This window comes from Xenopus laevis, chromosome 2S, assembly GCF_017654675.1.
Source record: "Xenopus laevis strain J_2021 chromosome 2S, Xenopus_laevis_v10.1, whole genome shotgun sequence".
NCBI classification, from domain to species: Eukaryota; Metazoa; Chordata; class Amphibia; order Anura; family Pipidae; genus Xenopus; species Xenopus laevis.
This window is the reverse complement of record NC_054374.1, coordinates 60,897,876-60,916,130: the sequence shown is the minus strand read 5'-3', so window position 1 is coordinate 60,916,130 and position 18,255 is coordinate 60,897,876. Positions and strand designations below refer to the sequence as shown.

General features: G+C 43.7%; 1 protein-coding gene across 1 annotated transcript; it reads left to right on the top strand.

The window, feature by feature from the left end:
- The first annotated feature begins 3,490 nt into the window (after positions 1–3,490).
- Positions 3,491–9,013, top strand: LOC121400543. The gene is made up of 2 exons (XM_041583862.1): positions 3,491–4,645; positions 7,561–9,013. Exons 1-2 carry the CDS (start codon positions 4,639–4,641, stop codon positions 8,160–8,162), a joined length of 609 nt encoding a protein of 202 aa, XP_041439796.1. The 5' UTR covers positions 3,491–4,638; the 3' UTR covers positions 8,163–9,013.
- The last annotated feature ends 9,242 nt before the right edge of the window (positions 9,014–18,255 follow it).

The window sequence follows — 18,255 nt, the reverse complement described above, 5'->3', positions numbered from 1 at the left end:
AGGAATAACTCTCTTTTTGACCTTGTAATAACTAATAATACTGAACTCATCTCTAACATTTGTGTGGGTGAGCATTTAGGGAATAGTGATCATAACATGGTCTCCTTTGAGATTCTGTTGCAGAAGCAATTCTATAAGGGAGCAAACTTTGACAGTATAAGGGCATCTCTGCAACATATTAAGTGGGAAATGCTTTTCACAGGGTTAAACACAGAACAAAAATTGGAAGTCTTTAAAATGCTGCTTAATAAATATACTTGTCAGTATATTCCACTTGTAAGCAAGGAACGTCGTTGCAAAGCAAAACCTTTTTGGTTCAATAGAAGCATTGGTGTTGAGGTGGGTAAGAAAAGACTTGCTTTTAAGGCTTTCATGTTAGCTGGGACAGCCGAATCATTTATAAAGTACAAGGAGGCCAATAAATCATGCAAAGAAGCTATAAGGCAAGCTAAAATTGATATAGAAAAGGATATTGCAGCAAGCAGTGAAAAAAATCCAAAATTATTTATTTTAACCCTTCGAAAAGCAGTAAAAAAAATCCAAAATTATTTTTTAAATATGTTAATAGTAAAAAAATTAAGCAGGAAGGGGTGGGACCCTTATTATCAGAGGGGGGTCAGCTGGTTGATGAAAACAAAATAAAAGCGCAGGTTCTGAACATATATTTTTCATCTGTCTACACAGATGAGAAACCAGTAAGTGAAGGTTTCCTTCTTAATAGTCCCAATTCTAGTAATACAACTAATGATGCATGGTTCACACATGAGGAAATTCAAAAGAGACTAGAACATGTTAAGATTAACAAAGGTCCGGGGCCAGATGGTATTCATCCCAGGGTACTTAGCTCTGTGATTGCCAAACCTCTTTACTTAATTTTTCAGGATACATTGAGATCTGGTATAGTGCAGAGAGACTGGCAAATTGCTAATGTGGTGCCTCTATTCAAAAAAGGATCCTGTTCTCAGCCAGTTAGTCTGACGTCACTGGTAGGAAAGCTTTTCGAAGGGTTAATAAAGGATAAGATACTGGACTTCATAGCAAATCATAATACTATGAGTTTGTGCCAGCATGGTTTTATGCATAATAGATCTTGCCAGACTAACTTAATTTCTTTTTATGAGAAGGTAAGTAGAGACCTCGATTCTGGGATGGCAGTGGATGTGATTTACTTAGACTTTACTAAAGCATTTGATACAGTGTCACACAAAAGGTTACTGGTTAATTTAAGGAATGTTGGCCTGGAACAGAGTATTTGTACCTGGATAGAGAACTGGCTAAAAGATAGACTACAAAGAGTGGTGGTAAATGGAACATTTTCTAATTGGACCAGTGTTTTTAGTGGAGTACCGCAGGGCTCTGTACTAGGTCCCTTGCTTTTCAACTTGTTTATTAATGACCTGGAGGTGGGCATTGAAAGTACTGTTTCTATTTTTGCAGATGATACTAAATTGTGCAGAACTATAGGTTCCATGCAGGATGCTGCCACTTTGTAGAGTGATTTGTCTAAGTTGGAGAACTAGGCAGAAAACTGGAAAATTAGGTTCAATGTTGATAAATGCAAGGTTATGCACTTTGGCAAAAATAATATAAATGCAAGTTATACACTAAATGGCAGTGTGTTGGGAGTTTCCTTAAATGAGAAGGATCTAGGGGTTTTTGTAGATAACAAGTTGTCTAATTCTGGCAGTGTCATTCTGTGGCTACTAAAGCAAATACAGTTCTGTCTTGCATAAAAAAGGGCATTAACTCAAGGGATGAAAATATAATTATGCCTCTTTATAGGTCCCTGGTAAGGCCTCATCTGGAGTATTTAGTGCAGTTTTGGACTCCAGTCCTTAAGAGGGATATAAATGAGCTGGAAAGAGTGCAGAGATGTGCAACTAAATTGGTTAGAGGGATGGAAGACTTAAATTATGAGGGTAGACTGTCAAGGTTGGGGTTGTTTTCTCTGGTAAAAAGGCGCTTGCGATGGGACATGATTACACTTTACAATTACATTAGAGGACATTATACACAAATCGCAGGGGACCTTTTTACCCATAAAGTGGATCACCGTACCAGAGGCCACCCCTTTAGACTAGAAGAAAAGAACTTTCATTTGAAGCAACGTATGTGGTTCCTCACAGTCAGGACAGTGAGGTTGTGGAATGCACTGCCGGGTGATGTTGTGATGGCTGATTCAGTTAATGCCTTTAAGAGTGGCTTGGATGATTTTTTGGACAGACATAATATCAAAGGCTATTGTGATACTAAGCTCTATAGTTAGTATAGGTATGGGTATACAGAGTTTATGTGAAAGTTGGGAGGGGTGTGTGTATGGATGCTGGGTTTTCATTTGGAGGGGTTGAACTTGATGGACTTTGTCTTTTTTCAACCCAATTTAACTATGTAACTATTTAACTATGTAACAGTTACGTTGACATCAAAGACTACATTAACTGTAATACCCCATTCATGATCTATTTGATCACATTTGAAGTGTAACAAGCAGTACGTGGGGTGTATGCGCAGAAGGTTAAAGGAAAGTGCGAGAGAACACATGAGTCAGATCAGAAACCCTAAAAAAGCGGAGAAGAGTAATATCACTAGACACTTCACACAATGTAATGGGGGGGGTATATAACCTTCTTTTTGATCCAAAGGATAGAAAGAGTAAGATTAGGAGTGAGAGGAGGGGACCATCTAAGCCTTTTAGAGAGGAGAGAGGTATTTTGGATTTTCCATTTGAACACATTCCATGCCATTAGGACTCAACTACTATACTAAATAGAAGAGGTTGTTTGCTGAATGTTTCATAGCACATCAATGAGATTGATAGATTAGTGATGGCTTCTCAATATGTTTTTATTACAGTATGTATTGTGCAAATTCTTAAAGATATTTAAGATATTTAAGACTTATATATATATATATATATATATATATATTATTGATTGTAACATATATACAGACTCAGAATACACTTTGTTTTATATTACTTTAAAGCTGGGATACGTTGTTACTTGAATTACATACGCAATAACTGTGAAGAACATAAAAGAAATGGTAATGGTACCCTGTATAGGTTAAATGCAATAAGACGAAAAAAAGGGTGGTGGGATCACCTGAGTTTAAATACTGTGTCTAACATGCAACCGACAGAGACACCTATGACTAAGTACTGGAGGGTATGAAACGCGTAAGGTGGGCTATGTGGGGTCAGTATGTACCATTTTTAATGTAAATTGTAATAAAATTTATTTTTTAACTAACAATTGAGCCTTGGGACACATATCTTGGATATATATATTTATATTTATAGTACATTGTGGGTGCCTTTGGGCAAGCCCCTTTGGCTCAGACTTGATCTACAAGAATCAGTCACATAGACTCCCTATTAAGGATAAAAATATTTCTAGTATAGCTTGAGCACTATTCCACCTATAAAGACAAAACAGCAGTCATAGCACTCCAGAAACATCTAGATGTCTCGAAAGTCAGTATAATAGGGCTTCCCAGATAAACACAGTGGAAGGAGGGAAGCTTTGACTGGGTTAGGCAGGCCTTAGTCTTAGAAAGGTTATGATTGGTGGGAGAGAGTAAAGGTGGGGTTACCAGGCAGAGTAGAATCCAGCAGGAAAGCAGTGGCATCCATCTTACAGCTAGCAGTGAGGTGTAAGCAGCATTAGCAGCATCAGTGTCATGGTGAGTCGGGATATCACAGCTATGCTGGAATCTTTGAGACAGCAGGCTCAGAGCCACGGTCCTTCATGGTTACAGGACCAGCTGGATAGGATTAATGGCCCCCCCAGGTGGCGATAGTACCCCCCCCAGTAGGCCCCAATGGAGGAGCAGGCCCCCAGCGCGCCTCAGCCCAGAACTTGGGGGAAAGAGAAGGCGGGCAGTCAGCCCGAGTCCGGGGGTTACTAGGGGTCCCAGGAGTAGCAGGACCAGCACTCCCGCAGTGCCTTGAGGAGGGAATAATGAGCATGGGAGATCCGGAGGATGCTTGGCGCTGCAGCCGACATCAGGGCAAAGAAGTGGGCGGAGCTTACGCGCGAGCCGCAGCTCAGCGCGGGGAGACAGGCAGAATGGCGCGTCTTCCCCCCTGCACACGCCAGACACACAGGGGAGTAGAAAGGGTGCACGCGGAGGCGCAGCCAAGCAGAGAGGCACCAGAGACACTCCCACTGTACCTGTCAGCAGCAGTAATACCCCTCCAAGCCTACACAGGCAGAGTAGGGGTACAGCAACTTCGTCTCACAGCCCAGGGGAGGCTGCTTACAACAGTCCAGCAGCTGCAGCTTGGAGTCGCGGGACTGTAACAGCCCAGGACAGGGCTTCTGAAAGGGAGCAGGGCAGTTCTTCAGATGGAGAAGGGCAGCACAGGAGAGGCACAGCCCCTACCAGGGCTTCCAGACCAGAGGCAGGACCAGACAGCCCGGGGGGGATACCCCCCCTGCGCAATCAGAACAGGGACCGGTCTTACAGCCCCCATGGCTCGGAGTCAGATGGATCTCAGGACCGGACCACTCGCCGCAGCTGGCGTCACTCACGACCTACCACTAATGCGGACCAAGGCGAGGTCAGAAGCGGTGGTGTATCAGGGGAGGCCGAACGCACGGCGGTGCCAGGAAATTCAGGACTCCGCAAGTCGTTATGGGTGGTGAGTACCATGCTTTACCAATAATGCAGTCGCAGCATGCTTTACCAATAATGCAGTTGCAGCAGGTGGTTTTGGCGCAGGCGAGACCTGGGGGGGTACATGGGTCACTGTTAGGCTTGCTGACGGGGCTTAGGGATATGGTATCATCCTGGGAAACAGGGGATGGGGACCCCCCCACCCCGGCACCGGTACAAGGGGCATTGGGGTCATTGGGGGCAGAGAGGCATAGCCCGGTAGCGAACCCCACTCCTCTTCCTGTCGCGGGGACTAGTCAGCCCAGCACGGGGGTTTAGACGGCGGAGCCTCCAGCTCAGCAGGCCACTTTGGTGGTGGCTGGGGGCACTGCGGGTGTTGGAGTACAGGTGGCAGACACGGCCTTAGGGGGGTCATACTTTTGTTGTGCTGGCCCCTTGGGGGTGCATCTGAAATAAAGGAAAAGATATGGAAGGGGGAATTTTTGGAGCTGTTCTCGCTACTTCCCAGAGAGGACTTTGTAGATGTGGATGAGGAAAAAGATAAGGAAAAAGCAAAAAAGCGTGAGGAGGAGGAAAAAAGGCGATATAGGAAAATTCCTAAAACATTTGGCACGTGGCTGAGGGCCTTTTGCATATATGCTAGTGTGTTGGGGGAAAAACAACCACAGCTATGTTCATCCCTCTTTTGTTATGTTGATGAAATTTGGTCGGCAAGCAGAGACTTTGGGGGTTTAAGCGTGGTGGAAATATGACGAGCAAAGCAGCGCACCCCAATATGCGCTGGGATTATAAGGATATCAATTTATGGCTAAAATTGATGAGTCCTCAAAAAGGGTCGCCCTTTCAGGGGGGCGCCAGCGGGCAGCAACAGTCCGGCTCGCTGGCAAGCAGCGGGAAGCCAGTTTTCTTTCAGTTCAATGAGGGACAGTGTAATACCTGCAGATTCTGGCATGAATGCTCCGGTTGCGGTGGGGGGCACCCTTTCTCAAAATGCTTCAAGAAAGGCAAACAAGGCAACAAGCCTGGGGATGCGGGGGGAAAAGGGGAGTACCCCCGTGAGGATAGAAGGGATGGAGCGGTGGCTAAGCAGTTATAGTTGTCAAAGGGATGCCATCCTGTTAAGGGAAGGTTTTACACGTGGGTTCTGGATTCCTTTTCAGGATGCACCTGGGGTGGATTGTGGCAAAAACTTGCGGTCGGTGAATGAATACCCCGTTGTGGTCAGGGAAAAAATTGGCAAAGAGGTGTCACTGGGGCCCTTTGAGGCGTTGCCCTTGCAGAACCTTCGTATATCCCCAAAGGAGTTGCAGTCACTTTTGGGGAAATTAAATTTCGCATGTAGGATTCTCCCGATGGGAAGGGCCTTCAGCAGGCGCCTTTCCCTGAGCTCGTCGGGGGTGACAAAGCCTTATCACCACATACGGGTAACTGGCGGGATGCGGGAGGATTTGAAAGTGTGGGGCCAGTTACTGGACTCATTTAATGGGCGCCAATTTATTCAGGAGAAGGAGGTACCGGCGGACTCCTTACAATTGTTCACGGACGCGGCGGGCAGTACAGGCTTCGGCGCATATTGGGCTGGAAAGTGGTGCGCGGAGGAGTGGCCCTACAGCTGGGTGGAATCCGGCTGGTAAGGAATGTGGCATTCCTGGAATTGTTCCCAATATTGGTGTCGGTGGAGTTGTGGGGTAAAGAATTTGCCAATCGGAAAGTTCGTTTTAATTCAGACAACATGGCAGTGGTGTCCGCTATCAACAATCTGTCTGCCTCCTCGTTGCCAGTCTTGGCGCTGCTGCGCTGGCTGGTACGGCGCTGCTTAGAACTTAACATATGCTTTAGAGCGGCACACGTAGAGGGTTGCAGGAATGTGATAGCGGACTCTTTGTCTCGTTTTCAGTGGGACCGGTTTCGAACAGTGGCCCCCACAGCAGAGGATGTCGGCAGCCCTTGCCCGGGTTGGCTCTGGACCATTGGCCAGAAATACTGGGGGCGGTGATTTCCAGGTCCCTTGCCCCGACAACTTGGGTGGCTTACCGTAAGGTGTGGAAAGACTGGGAGCAGTTGTGCGGGAACTCAGGCCCATTGGTCCACGACGAGTCGCGATTGGAGGTGCTATTGTGGTTCCTTTGCAGGAGGGCTCACCAGGGATGTTCTGGGGCAACAATAGGCAGGGACCTATCTGCTTTATCATTCCTGTTTAAATTTCAGGGTGTTCGTGATGTGACTAAACACTTTGTGGTTCAGTTGGTTAACAGGGGCATTCGCAGAAAAAAAAAAAAAAAGGTGAAAAAGAGGGGCGCAGGCCATTGTCCTTCGAGTTATTAAGTCAGGTTTCGAAAAGACTTGACAAGGTTTGTTCATCAGGGGACGAGGTACTCCTATTTAGAGTTGCATTTGCGCTGGCGTTTTTTTTTTTGGGGCCTTTCGGGTTGGGGAACTGGTTAGTGCCAGCAAGGCATGCCAGGGGGGCCTCATGTTAAGTGATGTACATACGTTTGAGAATAGGGTTGAGATCTGGTTGAGGAGATCAAAAACGGATCAGGAGGGAAAAGGGGTGCTGGTGCCCTTGGAAGCAGTGGGGGGGAGCTCGGCCCAGTGCAGCTCACACGACAATTCATAAGGATACGGGGGGTGTCTCCTGGCCCCTTTTTTCCAGCATGGGAACGGCACCCTGCTTACACGCTATCAGTTTGCCTTTGTGTTGCGCAAAGCCCTGAGAGAGTTGGGGGTCAACCCTGAAGAATTTGGCACTCACTCCTTTCGTATAGCCACGGAAGCGGCGCGATTAGGCTTGTCCAGTAGTTCCATCAAGCGCATAGGTAGATGGGAGTCAGCTAGTTTTCGATCCTATGTTCGGTTGAATAAGCTTTGAGTGTGTACCTTTAACTACCACCCCTCCCTCCCTTTCATGTGGTTCTTTCTTGTTATTATTTCTTTCAGGTTCATCCAGATCGGTGATTTGGATTGTGGGTGACTCATACATTGCCCGGGCACATCAGCGGTTGCAAATATATCCACCAGGAACACTTTTAAGCTTCCTTCCAACTCAAGTAGTGATTCAATGGTTTGGAGTTGGGGGCATGCGATGGGAGCAGGTATTGCTAAAGTTTGCAGCACAAATGAGAATTGCTATGCCACCAGACATACTGGTGGTGCACTGTGGGGGTAATGACCTGGGCAGGGTATCCCAAAGGGAACTTATACGGGTCATGCGGTGTGATTTAGAGAGGATCATGCAGTTAGCGCCCAATGTAAAGATAGTTTTTTCAGAAATGGTGAGTAGGATCCACTGGAGGTTTGTCAACACATGGGAAGCTATTGAGAGGAGTCGCAAGGTGATTAATAAACAGTCGGCCGGTATCGTTAGGAAGATGGGCGGCTTTAATGTACGACACAAGTACGTGGTAACGGGGGACCCGGGGTATTACTTGAAGGATGGGGTGCACTTAAGCCAGGTGGGTTTGGACATTTTTGTGCTGGGGTTGCAGGATGGAATTGAAAGGGTGCTGGGCGAGTGTGTGGGTGGAGCCCGGCCAGCTTAAGGGGTCAAGCGGCCCGAGCCGTGGCGGGGGAATGCTTGCCAGTGTGGGTAATGGGGCTGTAGTCCCCTATTTGTGGCGTGTGTTGGTGCCTCTCCGGGTAAGGGCCCCGGGAGGTAAAGTCGAGTGAGGCCATCTGCTACTACTTGCCCATCCAGGGCAGCGCCCGGGTGGCCGGCATGGCAGTGGCCCGGTCACTCTATGGAGTAACCAGTTAGGCAAGCATTCCCGTGGGAATTACTGTTATGTTACAGTTATGTGTGATTAATACATACATATATATTAAAGTTTAATAAAAGCTGCGGCCTATGAATTCCATCCTGAGCCTCAAGTGTCTTTATTGGGATCTTTATGATAAAGGGGGGTGTGGGAGTGGTCAAATGGGATACAGGTAAGACGGCGGCCTTAACGCTGCCCGGGTCATACCTAAATCTGTGAAGGTGCCACATCTTCTTTTATGTATATACTTGTTACCTGCAACTGTATAAATTAACATAATTATACATACATGGAACTGCAACTCTCCCATACCACTATCTTTTCTAGGGTCGTCCCATAAATCCAGCAGAAATTGTTAGGTTTTATAATCATTTTTGTTCACATCCTCATACCTATATGATCCATTTGTGTCACCCTTTAGAATTGTGGTAATAATTTATGTGCAAATAAGTGTGTAACCTTAATTCATTCAAAAGCCAGGGGAACAAGCAACATAACCCTTTTAAATTAATATTTAAAACGCACATAACAAATTAATAAAGATCAATTGATAATTTAAAGTGTCCATTTCCAAATGTGTTGCACCCCCTAAGTATGTCAACAACCTTGGCATATTTCATGTGAGGGGTCCAAAACACCAAGAGTGTCTTTAATCAGGGGCACTGCACCAATGAGGTGAGTTGAAAAATTTGCCTAAGGCTGCAGCACAGAGCAGGGTACCAGGGTAGGCAAAAAAGCTGCTTCTGGTACCTTTAGATGAATTTCTGGACCAATTTGAGAGCACTAGCAATGTGGCCCCTTCCAGCAATGGAAAGGTAAAGACTGGGGTGCAGCATTGCAGGAGCTTCCTCGAGCAGCCCCTTACAGGGAATCAGCACTGTCATTAATTGTGCCAGTGATGCTGTTCATGTATAATGGTAGAAAGCAGGAGGCAAGAGGCAGTCCTAAAAAGTTAGCCCTAATTATATATATATATATATATATATATATATATATATATATATATATATATATATATATATATATAATTAGGGCTAACTTTTTCGATCGAACGATTTTTCTTCGACCTAAAATTTGTTACAAAGCCTATGGGGACGGAGTAGGGGGTTGAAGTTTTTTTTAAAGAGACAGTACTTCGATTATTGAATGGTCGAATAGTCGAACAATTTTTAGTTTTAGACGAAGTAGCCAAAAAAATCATTCGTAATTCGAAGTTTTTTTTATTCTATTCCTTCACTCAAGATAAGTAAATGGGCCCCTAACAGTTATGGAAATAATGGAAATTGTACCCCAGTCTAATTGGTAGAGAAGTGTGTTAGGAGGTAGTAGGTTCTTTGTAGGGAGTCTGTGTCACGTTCTGTAGAACTGTGTCCCATGCAATAGAGCTCACAGTCCCCATGCACGAAAGAGCTGTAGAGCTGTGTCCCGTACAATAGAGCTCACAGTCCCTACTAACAATAGGGAGTTCTGTTGTTTGTTGCAGAAATTATCAATTTCACAGGTGATCCATCGGAAACGGATATTCCACTCTGGTTAGAATTATGGGTCGTGTCATAGACATCAAACCCGGCATGGCCATGGTCCTTGTTGTCTGTAATTGTCCAACCATTCTGTCCACTATATCTACGAAGGCTCAATAGAAGTGTCAATTATCGTTATAAGTTAATGGAGCCTATCGCAGGGACCAGATATATTGAAATTCATACGTATTCGGTAGGTAATAAATAGCCCTACTGCTGTGCTACCATTAAGTCGCTGAGTTGTCAGTTGGTGTATAGGGCAGTCAGGAGTCCACCACGTTCTGGAGCGTCTGGTCACACTCAGCGACCTGCCATGTACATTGGAAGACAATCTGTCCAGTCCAATTTGCGGACATTCACGCAGCGTTGTGCAGAATCTGCATCATCGTTGTAGTTTAATGTTTTGAGGGTCGATCGCCCTTAGATGGAAATCAGAAGATTTGTTGGGGTCTGGTAGAGCTCTTCTCGTGACCTCTTATGATTGCTCAGGTCGGTTGGGTAATATATCAGTCGTACCTCGATACCTAGACTTCCCAAGGGAATCACCATGAGGAGCTGTCAAGCAAGGTTCATGACTGTTTTGTTGTAAATGAGGTGCTATCAATCAATTACCAATTGGTAAGAAGAAAAGGACAATCCGTGGATCCTGGATGAAATCAATTACATTACGTGTCCCAGGGAGAACATAGGAGTTTGCAACTGAACCAGAGCAGGGTAATATCGGGGGTACATGCAAGAAAAATAAATTTCAAACTATATGGTGGTGGGTAATAACAACCAGCAAAAAGAAAAACTAAAAATTCCAAAAAGAAAGTAAAACATGTTGTTACTTAAACAAGAAACTATGAAAAAATGTGGAATGAAAAAAAAGAAAAATTAAAAAAAAAAAATTAAAAATATACAAAATAAAAATAAAAGTATAAAAAGGGGTTGGATAGGGACAGAGTGGGCAGGCGTGTAATGACAAATAAGTAAAAAAACGCACAGATCAGAGCAAAATAAATGCTAAAAAGAAAGAAAAGGGAGAGGATGGATACTGTGAAAGATAAAGATCTCTATGTGGATGGATACAACCACGGTAACATGAATAGGTTATACTGGACGTACAGCTAATAGTAGCAGCCTATGGAAACAATATAATTTATTCATGTTACTTGTGAGCATCATAGTCAAAAGGTGCACAATATCACATGGGTTAACTAGGAAACTTATTCAAGTGTTCAATTTATACGTATTAGAATATAAAGTAATCGGGGATATTAGTTATATATATACCTCCCTCACACGAATAAAGGGATTTTCTGTGAACATAACAGAAAGGTCTGACAAAATTGCAATTACTGTTGGGGGAATTACTTAAAGATGAATGGAGAATATGATATTAATTTATTAAGTCCATTGGTGCTTAGGGTGTTGAGTCTGTGAATCCATCGTAATTCTCTTTGTAGTAAAATCTTCTCACGGTTACCTCCTCGGATCAGTTGGGGTATATGATCGATCAACATGCAGCGCATGCTCGCCAGAGTGTGTCTGTGAAGAAGAAAATGGGCTGCAACCTGTTTCAAGCGCTGCTCTGTTTGCAGACCGATGATTATCCATCCTTTCTCGAAATCTGGTCACAGTCTTGCCAATGTAGAGAAGCCCACAGGGGCATTTGATGAAATAAATGAGAAATTTGGAAGTACACGTCAATATGTAATTAATGTCAATGGATTTGCCAGAATGAGGATGGTTGAAAGTGGAGCCTGTTATCATATTGTTACAAGTGGTACATGACAGACATCTGAAGCAGCCTTTTTTTATCCGTATTAAGCCAAGTCGAGGTAATCACATTCTGATAGCAATGATTAGGATCAGTCTGTACTAGAATGTCTCTCAAGTTCCTGCCTCTCCTATAGGCAATGTGAGGTTTGGTTCTAAAGATGGGTGGAAGTGTTGTGTCTCTTTCAAGGACTGTCCAATGATCTTGTATGGCATGTGTGAGGGATTTTTTTATCAGGGGTATAGGTGGTCAGGAAGACGAGTCTCTCTTTTTCTGTTTCCTTTTTTGTGTCAACACCTTGTTGCAGGAGGTCCTGCTATGTGTGTAGTAGGGCTCTTTCTTTACAAGCAAGTAGTTTCATTAAGGTTGTAACCCCTCTGAGCCAATCTGGAAATAAGATCATCAAGTTGTAATTGTAGCTGTGTTTGATCTGAATTATTTTGTCACGTAAGTTATGTTTTCACGGATGATGTCACTCTCACATCACTTCCCCTGCTTTCGTTGCTGCTCTTTTGATTCCCGCCACACCAGGTATTTATTCCGTTTGTTTGAACCACTTTTTCACTTTGAGAAAGGCTGTTGTATCAGCTGAAACGTCAGCGATTGTCCACAAATAAAAATACACTTATTTTTTCTAAGACCTGCGAGTGCGATCTCTATCATTCATATATATATTTATATATATATATATATATATAGACAAATACAAGATTCCTCTGCACTCAACCCATTATCAATATATTTAAGACAGAGACATTTTGTGCATACTGCTACTGAAAAATGCCTTACCCTTTAAACAAAACAGGGATTGTTTGTCCATATATTGCAATATATTTAAGCTGGCCAACTACGTCAAAGTCATCCCATATCTGGCCAGTCCTATGCTCAATTTTCATCTGATTCATTAAGAATTCTATGGTTTAATTATACATTTTATAAAAGGGACGAATACGTTTTACCTGCAACTTACTAGCTGCAGGACAAACAATCCCTGTTTTGTTTAAAGGGTAAGGCATTTTTCAGTAGCAGTATATTAGAACATACAGTTCTAATATCCGGCTACTGCATAACATTCTACAATACTTTGCGGAGTTCTTCAATACATTATTATAGAGATCAAAACCAATATTGAGGTCCTACCCCAGAACAAGTCATTTACCACTAATTTTTTTTCAAAACTTTTCTTATCATTAGCAAAACTTTCAAAATTGTCACAAATAAGATTCCCATATCAGTGCACACAAGGGGACAAATTCACTAGTGGGCGAATTTTCACCAGCGACCACTTCGCCACACTCCACGCCAGTTTGCCAGATGCAAAACGCTGGCAAATTTTCAATAGCATTACTTTGGCTGTGTGAGCGTTTCATAGTGAATTTTTGCTAGTGTTACTTTGACTGTGCAAGCATTTCATAGCGAATTTTTGCTAGCGTTCATTTCTGCCTAGTGACACTTCACTAGCACTCATATTCTTAAGTAAATTTGAATAGGGCGGGTACCTAAAAGTTGTATGGACATCGTTATTAGTAATGTTGGTGCAAATGCTTGAAGCCACTCATATGGTATTGAATCATCCTTTCCGAGTCCTACCTATGAGCGGATGGGTCCACCTTCGATGAAGCTAGGGTAAGCCCCATTATCCTCGCCCCCCGAAGGGGTTGAGGGCCGTTTGGACTCCTCTTCGCCGAAGCTAGGGGGATTTCCGTCTACCCTGGGTTCTGCCGAAGCTTCCCTGAGGGTGTATGTCATAGCCTGGGGTCCAGCCAAAGAGACTAGGACACCCATCCAGGGTGCTCAAACCAGACACAAAAAAGGTGCTGGAGTGTACAGGTGCAATTCCTTGGTAAGTCTCCGTCTGGCGGCCAGAAAAATATAGAAGAGGAAAGGAGAAGAAAGACGATTCCCCCCCCCCCTAGCCAACAGCCGGGGATATGGGAAGTGAAGCAAGATTAAGCAAGTGCATGTGTATTATGCAAGACCCAAAAAAGTGAATCAAGCACCCTTCCCATACGGGATCACAGCGATTTGCTTTTGTCAAGCTTCCACTTCCCGGCTTAGACCAGAGGACCAAGTGTGTCTCCATCTTCACATAAGATCATAAGAATGGATACCTAGCCAAAAGGCCCAGTGGGACGACACTTGATCTTAGCCAGCCAGAGGACCAAGTGTTTCTCCTTCTTCACATAGGATCATAAGAACTGGTACCTAGCCAAAAGGCCCGGCACTACACTTGATCTTAGCCAAAAGGCATAGAAGTGATCCCAATGAGCCACAATAAAGACAGAAGAGATCCTGTAATGGCTTACCCTGGTGGTCTAGTGGGGGGATGGCAGGGACGCCTGCCGCCCCCTCGGCAGGTACGCACGCATGTTATGCGTGCACGCGGCACGCCTCTGCTGTATAAATTGGCGCATGCTCGCTGGCGTGATGACGTCAGCGCGCAATGGCGTGAAATTTAAAAATATTTAAATGCCCATTATGCAGATTCTCATTGCACGTTATAGGTTTGTTCCTGGTGCCTTTAGCTTTTACTATTCTGATTCTGAGCTTGATTCTGACTATCTGTTGTGACCCCTGCCTGTTCCTGACGATTCTGACCTCTGTATCCTGATCCATTGCCTGAATTTTGACTACCTCTTCTGCTATATCCCTCTAATTGATCTTCCGGTTTCGACCCTTGCCTGCCTGACCTCGCTTTGAACGCTGCCTGCCCAGATCCGGCCTGATTTGTTTACGCTCACTTTCTGCCTGCCTCGACCCGGCCAGTTCCGACTACGATTCTGTTTAACACCTTGTACCACGACCTTCTACCCAAAGACTTTGGTAACAGTCGTGCCCCTCTGCTTATCCAGAACCTCTAGCCTTGCACCTTTCGTTAAGAGGGCTCCTCCCGAGGCCAAAGGCGGTCACACTACAGGTGAAGCACGAGCCGAGACCAGGGTGCTTGGCATTTGTTCTGGTGTTGGGTGCCGACCTTGACAGATCCTCTGTGGCAGAGTACCAGTAAATGGTTCCACCCCTAAGTAACCTGGGTTCTGTATATGGGTAGGACCTTTCAAATTAATTGTATGAGAAGGGTTGTCATATGATAAAGTCGCTCTGTATGCCTGCATGGCTGCACCCCTAATGACCCAAACCTTACCCTGATCTGTTTAAACTTCTCGCTCAGTCTGCACAAACCCCACTCCCTTTCACACCCCCGGCAGCCACCAGGCCCCTGATAAGATTCTTACTTGTCTTATACATGTGGCTCTTTTTCCACCAGCTGGAAAAGGAAAGGCTGTATTTACTTGGGGGTGCCAAAAGTTAGGCACCCCCAAGTGATTGTACATACTTACCTCAAACCCGGGCCGGTGCTCCAATGAGCAGAAAACTGCACCAGGCCGGGGATTTTTCCAGCAAGTAATCGCCTTCCTTCTTCTTCTTTCTTCTCGCGGGTGTGCATGCGCAGTAGCGTGAAAAGCCAAACTTTAATGAAGAAGTCTTCTATTTCGTTCTACTGCGCATGTGTTTGCTTTGTAAACCATTTGGTGGTGGTTAGTACTTCACACTAGCACTATAGCACTATACATTTACAACTCGCATTTTCATTAGCCACAAGAATAAGTGGATCATTAGAGAGTAAAGTACAGTAGTATGGTATAGTAGCAAGGACAAAAGGAAAGAATGGTACTATAGCATGCAGTGCTATGGATTACATGGACCAGAGTTGCTTTGGAAAAGTACATAATGCACCTGTATTACAGTGCAGGAACTATACTTTCTTCATTAAAAGGTTCCAAGACTACAATTTTTTAAAACTTTAACAAAACAGTGATTATGATGCATACAATACAGTGTTTATACTATACTGTTGTGTTGAACTGTACACTTACTTTAATACTGTACACACTCCATTTGGAATGTGTACGTGTACGTGTATTCATACAGTTAAATTTCTGTAATCACATGGACCTGACAAAATCTGATATTTTGCACTGCTAAACAGCTCCATTTGTTTTTGAACCTTGTACTAATTGTCAAAAAGGTATTTATTACTTTCTACAGTGGAAATTAATTAGTGTAACAGTTGCTCACAATGATTCAGAACTTGTGGGCACATGAATTTCCTCATCTTCCATTGGCTCAGAGGTACCATCCTCATGCTCATCATCTTGATCTGTCTCATTTATGTAATCAGCCAGGATTTCATCAATGTTACGTACATCAAAAGATGGAAAGTCATTGTCTAATGCCAACAAGTTGTTGAATGTTATTTTTGTTTGCAATTGCTCTTAAACATCATTCTTCCAGGTTGTCTTCAGTTATCTCTAAATTTCACTATAAAGACCAGTTTTCAGTTAACAATGGTATATTGCTTAATCTGATTCCATGGTTCTGTATTACAGTGCAAAGCATCAAGAACATTTATTTTCTAGTTGTTTGGGAATTTGGTCATACTCAAGCTCATTCAAGGCCCTATTCTAAAGTAAGATTGAAAGCATGGATTATGCCACTATCTAGTGGTTGTAGCTCACTAGTGCAATTAACTGGGAAGAATACCAATTTGACTTTTAACTCCTATAGTAAGTGGTTGTTGGAGGTATAAATGCAGCTTTTGATATTTGATAGGAACATGAAAAATGTATGTAAAATGCAGGAAAACTAAAGGTAAAACCCACAAATAGACCCCTCCTGGATACATTGAAATTGGTGAAACTGCAAAAAAAAAACCTGTGTAAAATGCAGTAAAACATTAAACCTGGGACATAAATGTGGGGTTTGACTGGTTCACCTATTTTTTTGTAAGATTAGTTAGTTATATTATTAGTTGTTAAAAACAAACAAACAAACAAAGGACAGAAGAGCAGTGAAGTAAGAAGATGCAAAACTATGGGTGCCCTTGGTGGATTATAATTTATTTTCTTCACATATTTACTTCAAATACAACCAGATTCTAAATAAAGAAAAATTACACATTTTAGATTGACTGAAGTCTTGAATGATTCCATAACATCCACTGTTCTGACCAACTTTAAACCCATCCTGCAAAAGGAGGGTGTAAAACCAACTCAGTGTAAAATTGTCTTGCAGGCATGCAAACTGTTTAAAGTACCTTTGCAGAAATAAATCATCCAGGTATTAAACCCCAGCTACAGCTCATGTGCCTGCATCATGTAGCAAGTGTAGATAGGGAATGGTGTCATTGCCCCACAATATTGTTCATTTGGACCAATTTGATGATCTGTGGTAGGGGGTGACCACGATCCTCTGAAAGACCTTGAGCACCGTCCAGATACAGGGAATCTTGATACAAATGTACCTAAAGCTATTGACCCACTGAAGTTGCAGGCCATGGGCAGGGTCACTGCAGGCCCTGGGTTGATGGAGAAGACAAGAGACTTTCCCAGTTAACCCTCAATCTGGAGAAATCTCAGAATTTAGATTAAGTCCAGAGAGAGTCCCTTGAGTCTGCCAACATATCGTCTGCATGTTGTCTGAAGAGTTTTTCTACCAATTTCTGCATTTGTAGTCCCTTGATAACAGGATTTGTATGGCTAGGGGCTCTACAGAGAAGGCAAAGAGCAGGAGAGACAAAGGGCTCCCCAGTCTGGTACCCCTCGCTAAGAGATCTCCTGTGACAGACCTAAGTTCACCTGGATTCTAGTTCTAGGGGAGTCATATAGGGTCCAAGTGTAAGCTATGAACCTCTCCCCCAGGGCATATCATGCTAATATCTCGCATAGATACAGCTATTCCGATTGTGGTTCACCTTTGAACAGCTAACTTCACTGTAAGCATTAGTATGCCCATTGTTATTCTTGCTAAATCTGCTCCTAACAAAAGGTACATCCGGGAATGCATGAAATAACATACCATTTTTTTGGCAAGCTTCTCTAAGACAGCATGATGGTGAGGAGCAGTTTTTCCACTGGTTTTGCAGGTCACATGGGTAAACTATGAGGTTGCACCCTATTATTTGCTCTCCCTTTGTTGATGAGCAGAGCCTTTCAATGTTTCCCCTGGAAAAGCTGTACAATGCAAAATATAGCATCCCAGAGAGCTCTTCTCTTCTGAGGGGGGGGGGGTACCCCACACTGTGAAAAGTGCAGGCAAATATAACAACAATTCAAGAATAACATTCCTCAAGTAAAATCTCTTAATAATTTAGGGAAACAAAATATAATTTAAATATTCTAAGAATCCAGAGGAATCTCTGTATGCAAGGGACAAGGCTGAAAGTCTACACATCCCCCCCCCCACTCGGGGGTGTAGATGCGTGGGTGCATTTTAGGCTTACCAAAAAAACTGTCCAAACAGTATTTTGGTCCTTATCCTTATCAATACAAAGCTTCCTGGGCTACGCACAGCTGTTGTCATGGCAATGGCACATCAGGGAACTGCAATTGCAGGTAATTAGGGCTTTTTCATTGTTTTTGCAGCTATTATAGTCTGCAGCTAGGACCAGAGGGGGCCCAGTTCAGCACAGCCCATGGCCCGACACTGGTCCATCACATGAAAACTGTATTAAAAACTGGACCTGAATCAGGAAATTGAATCTTGCCCATAAGTTTTCATGTCATAAACCATAACATTTTCTCATGGAACTGAATCT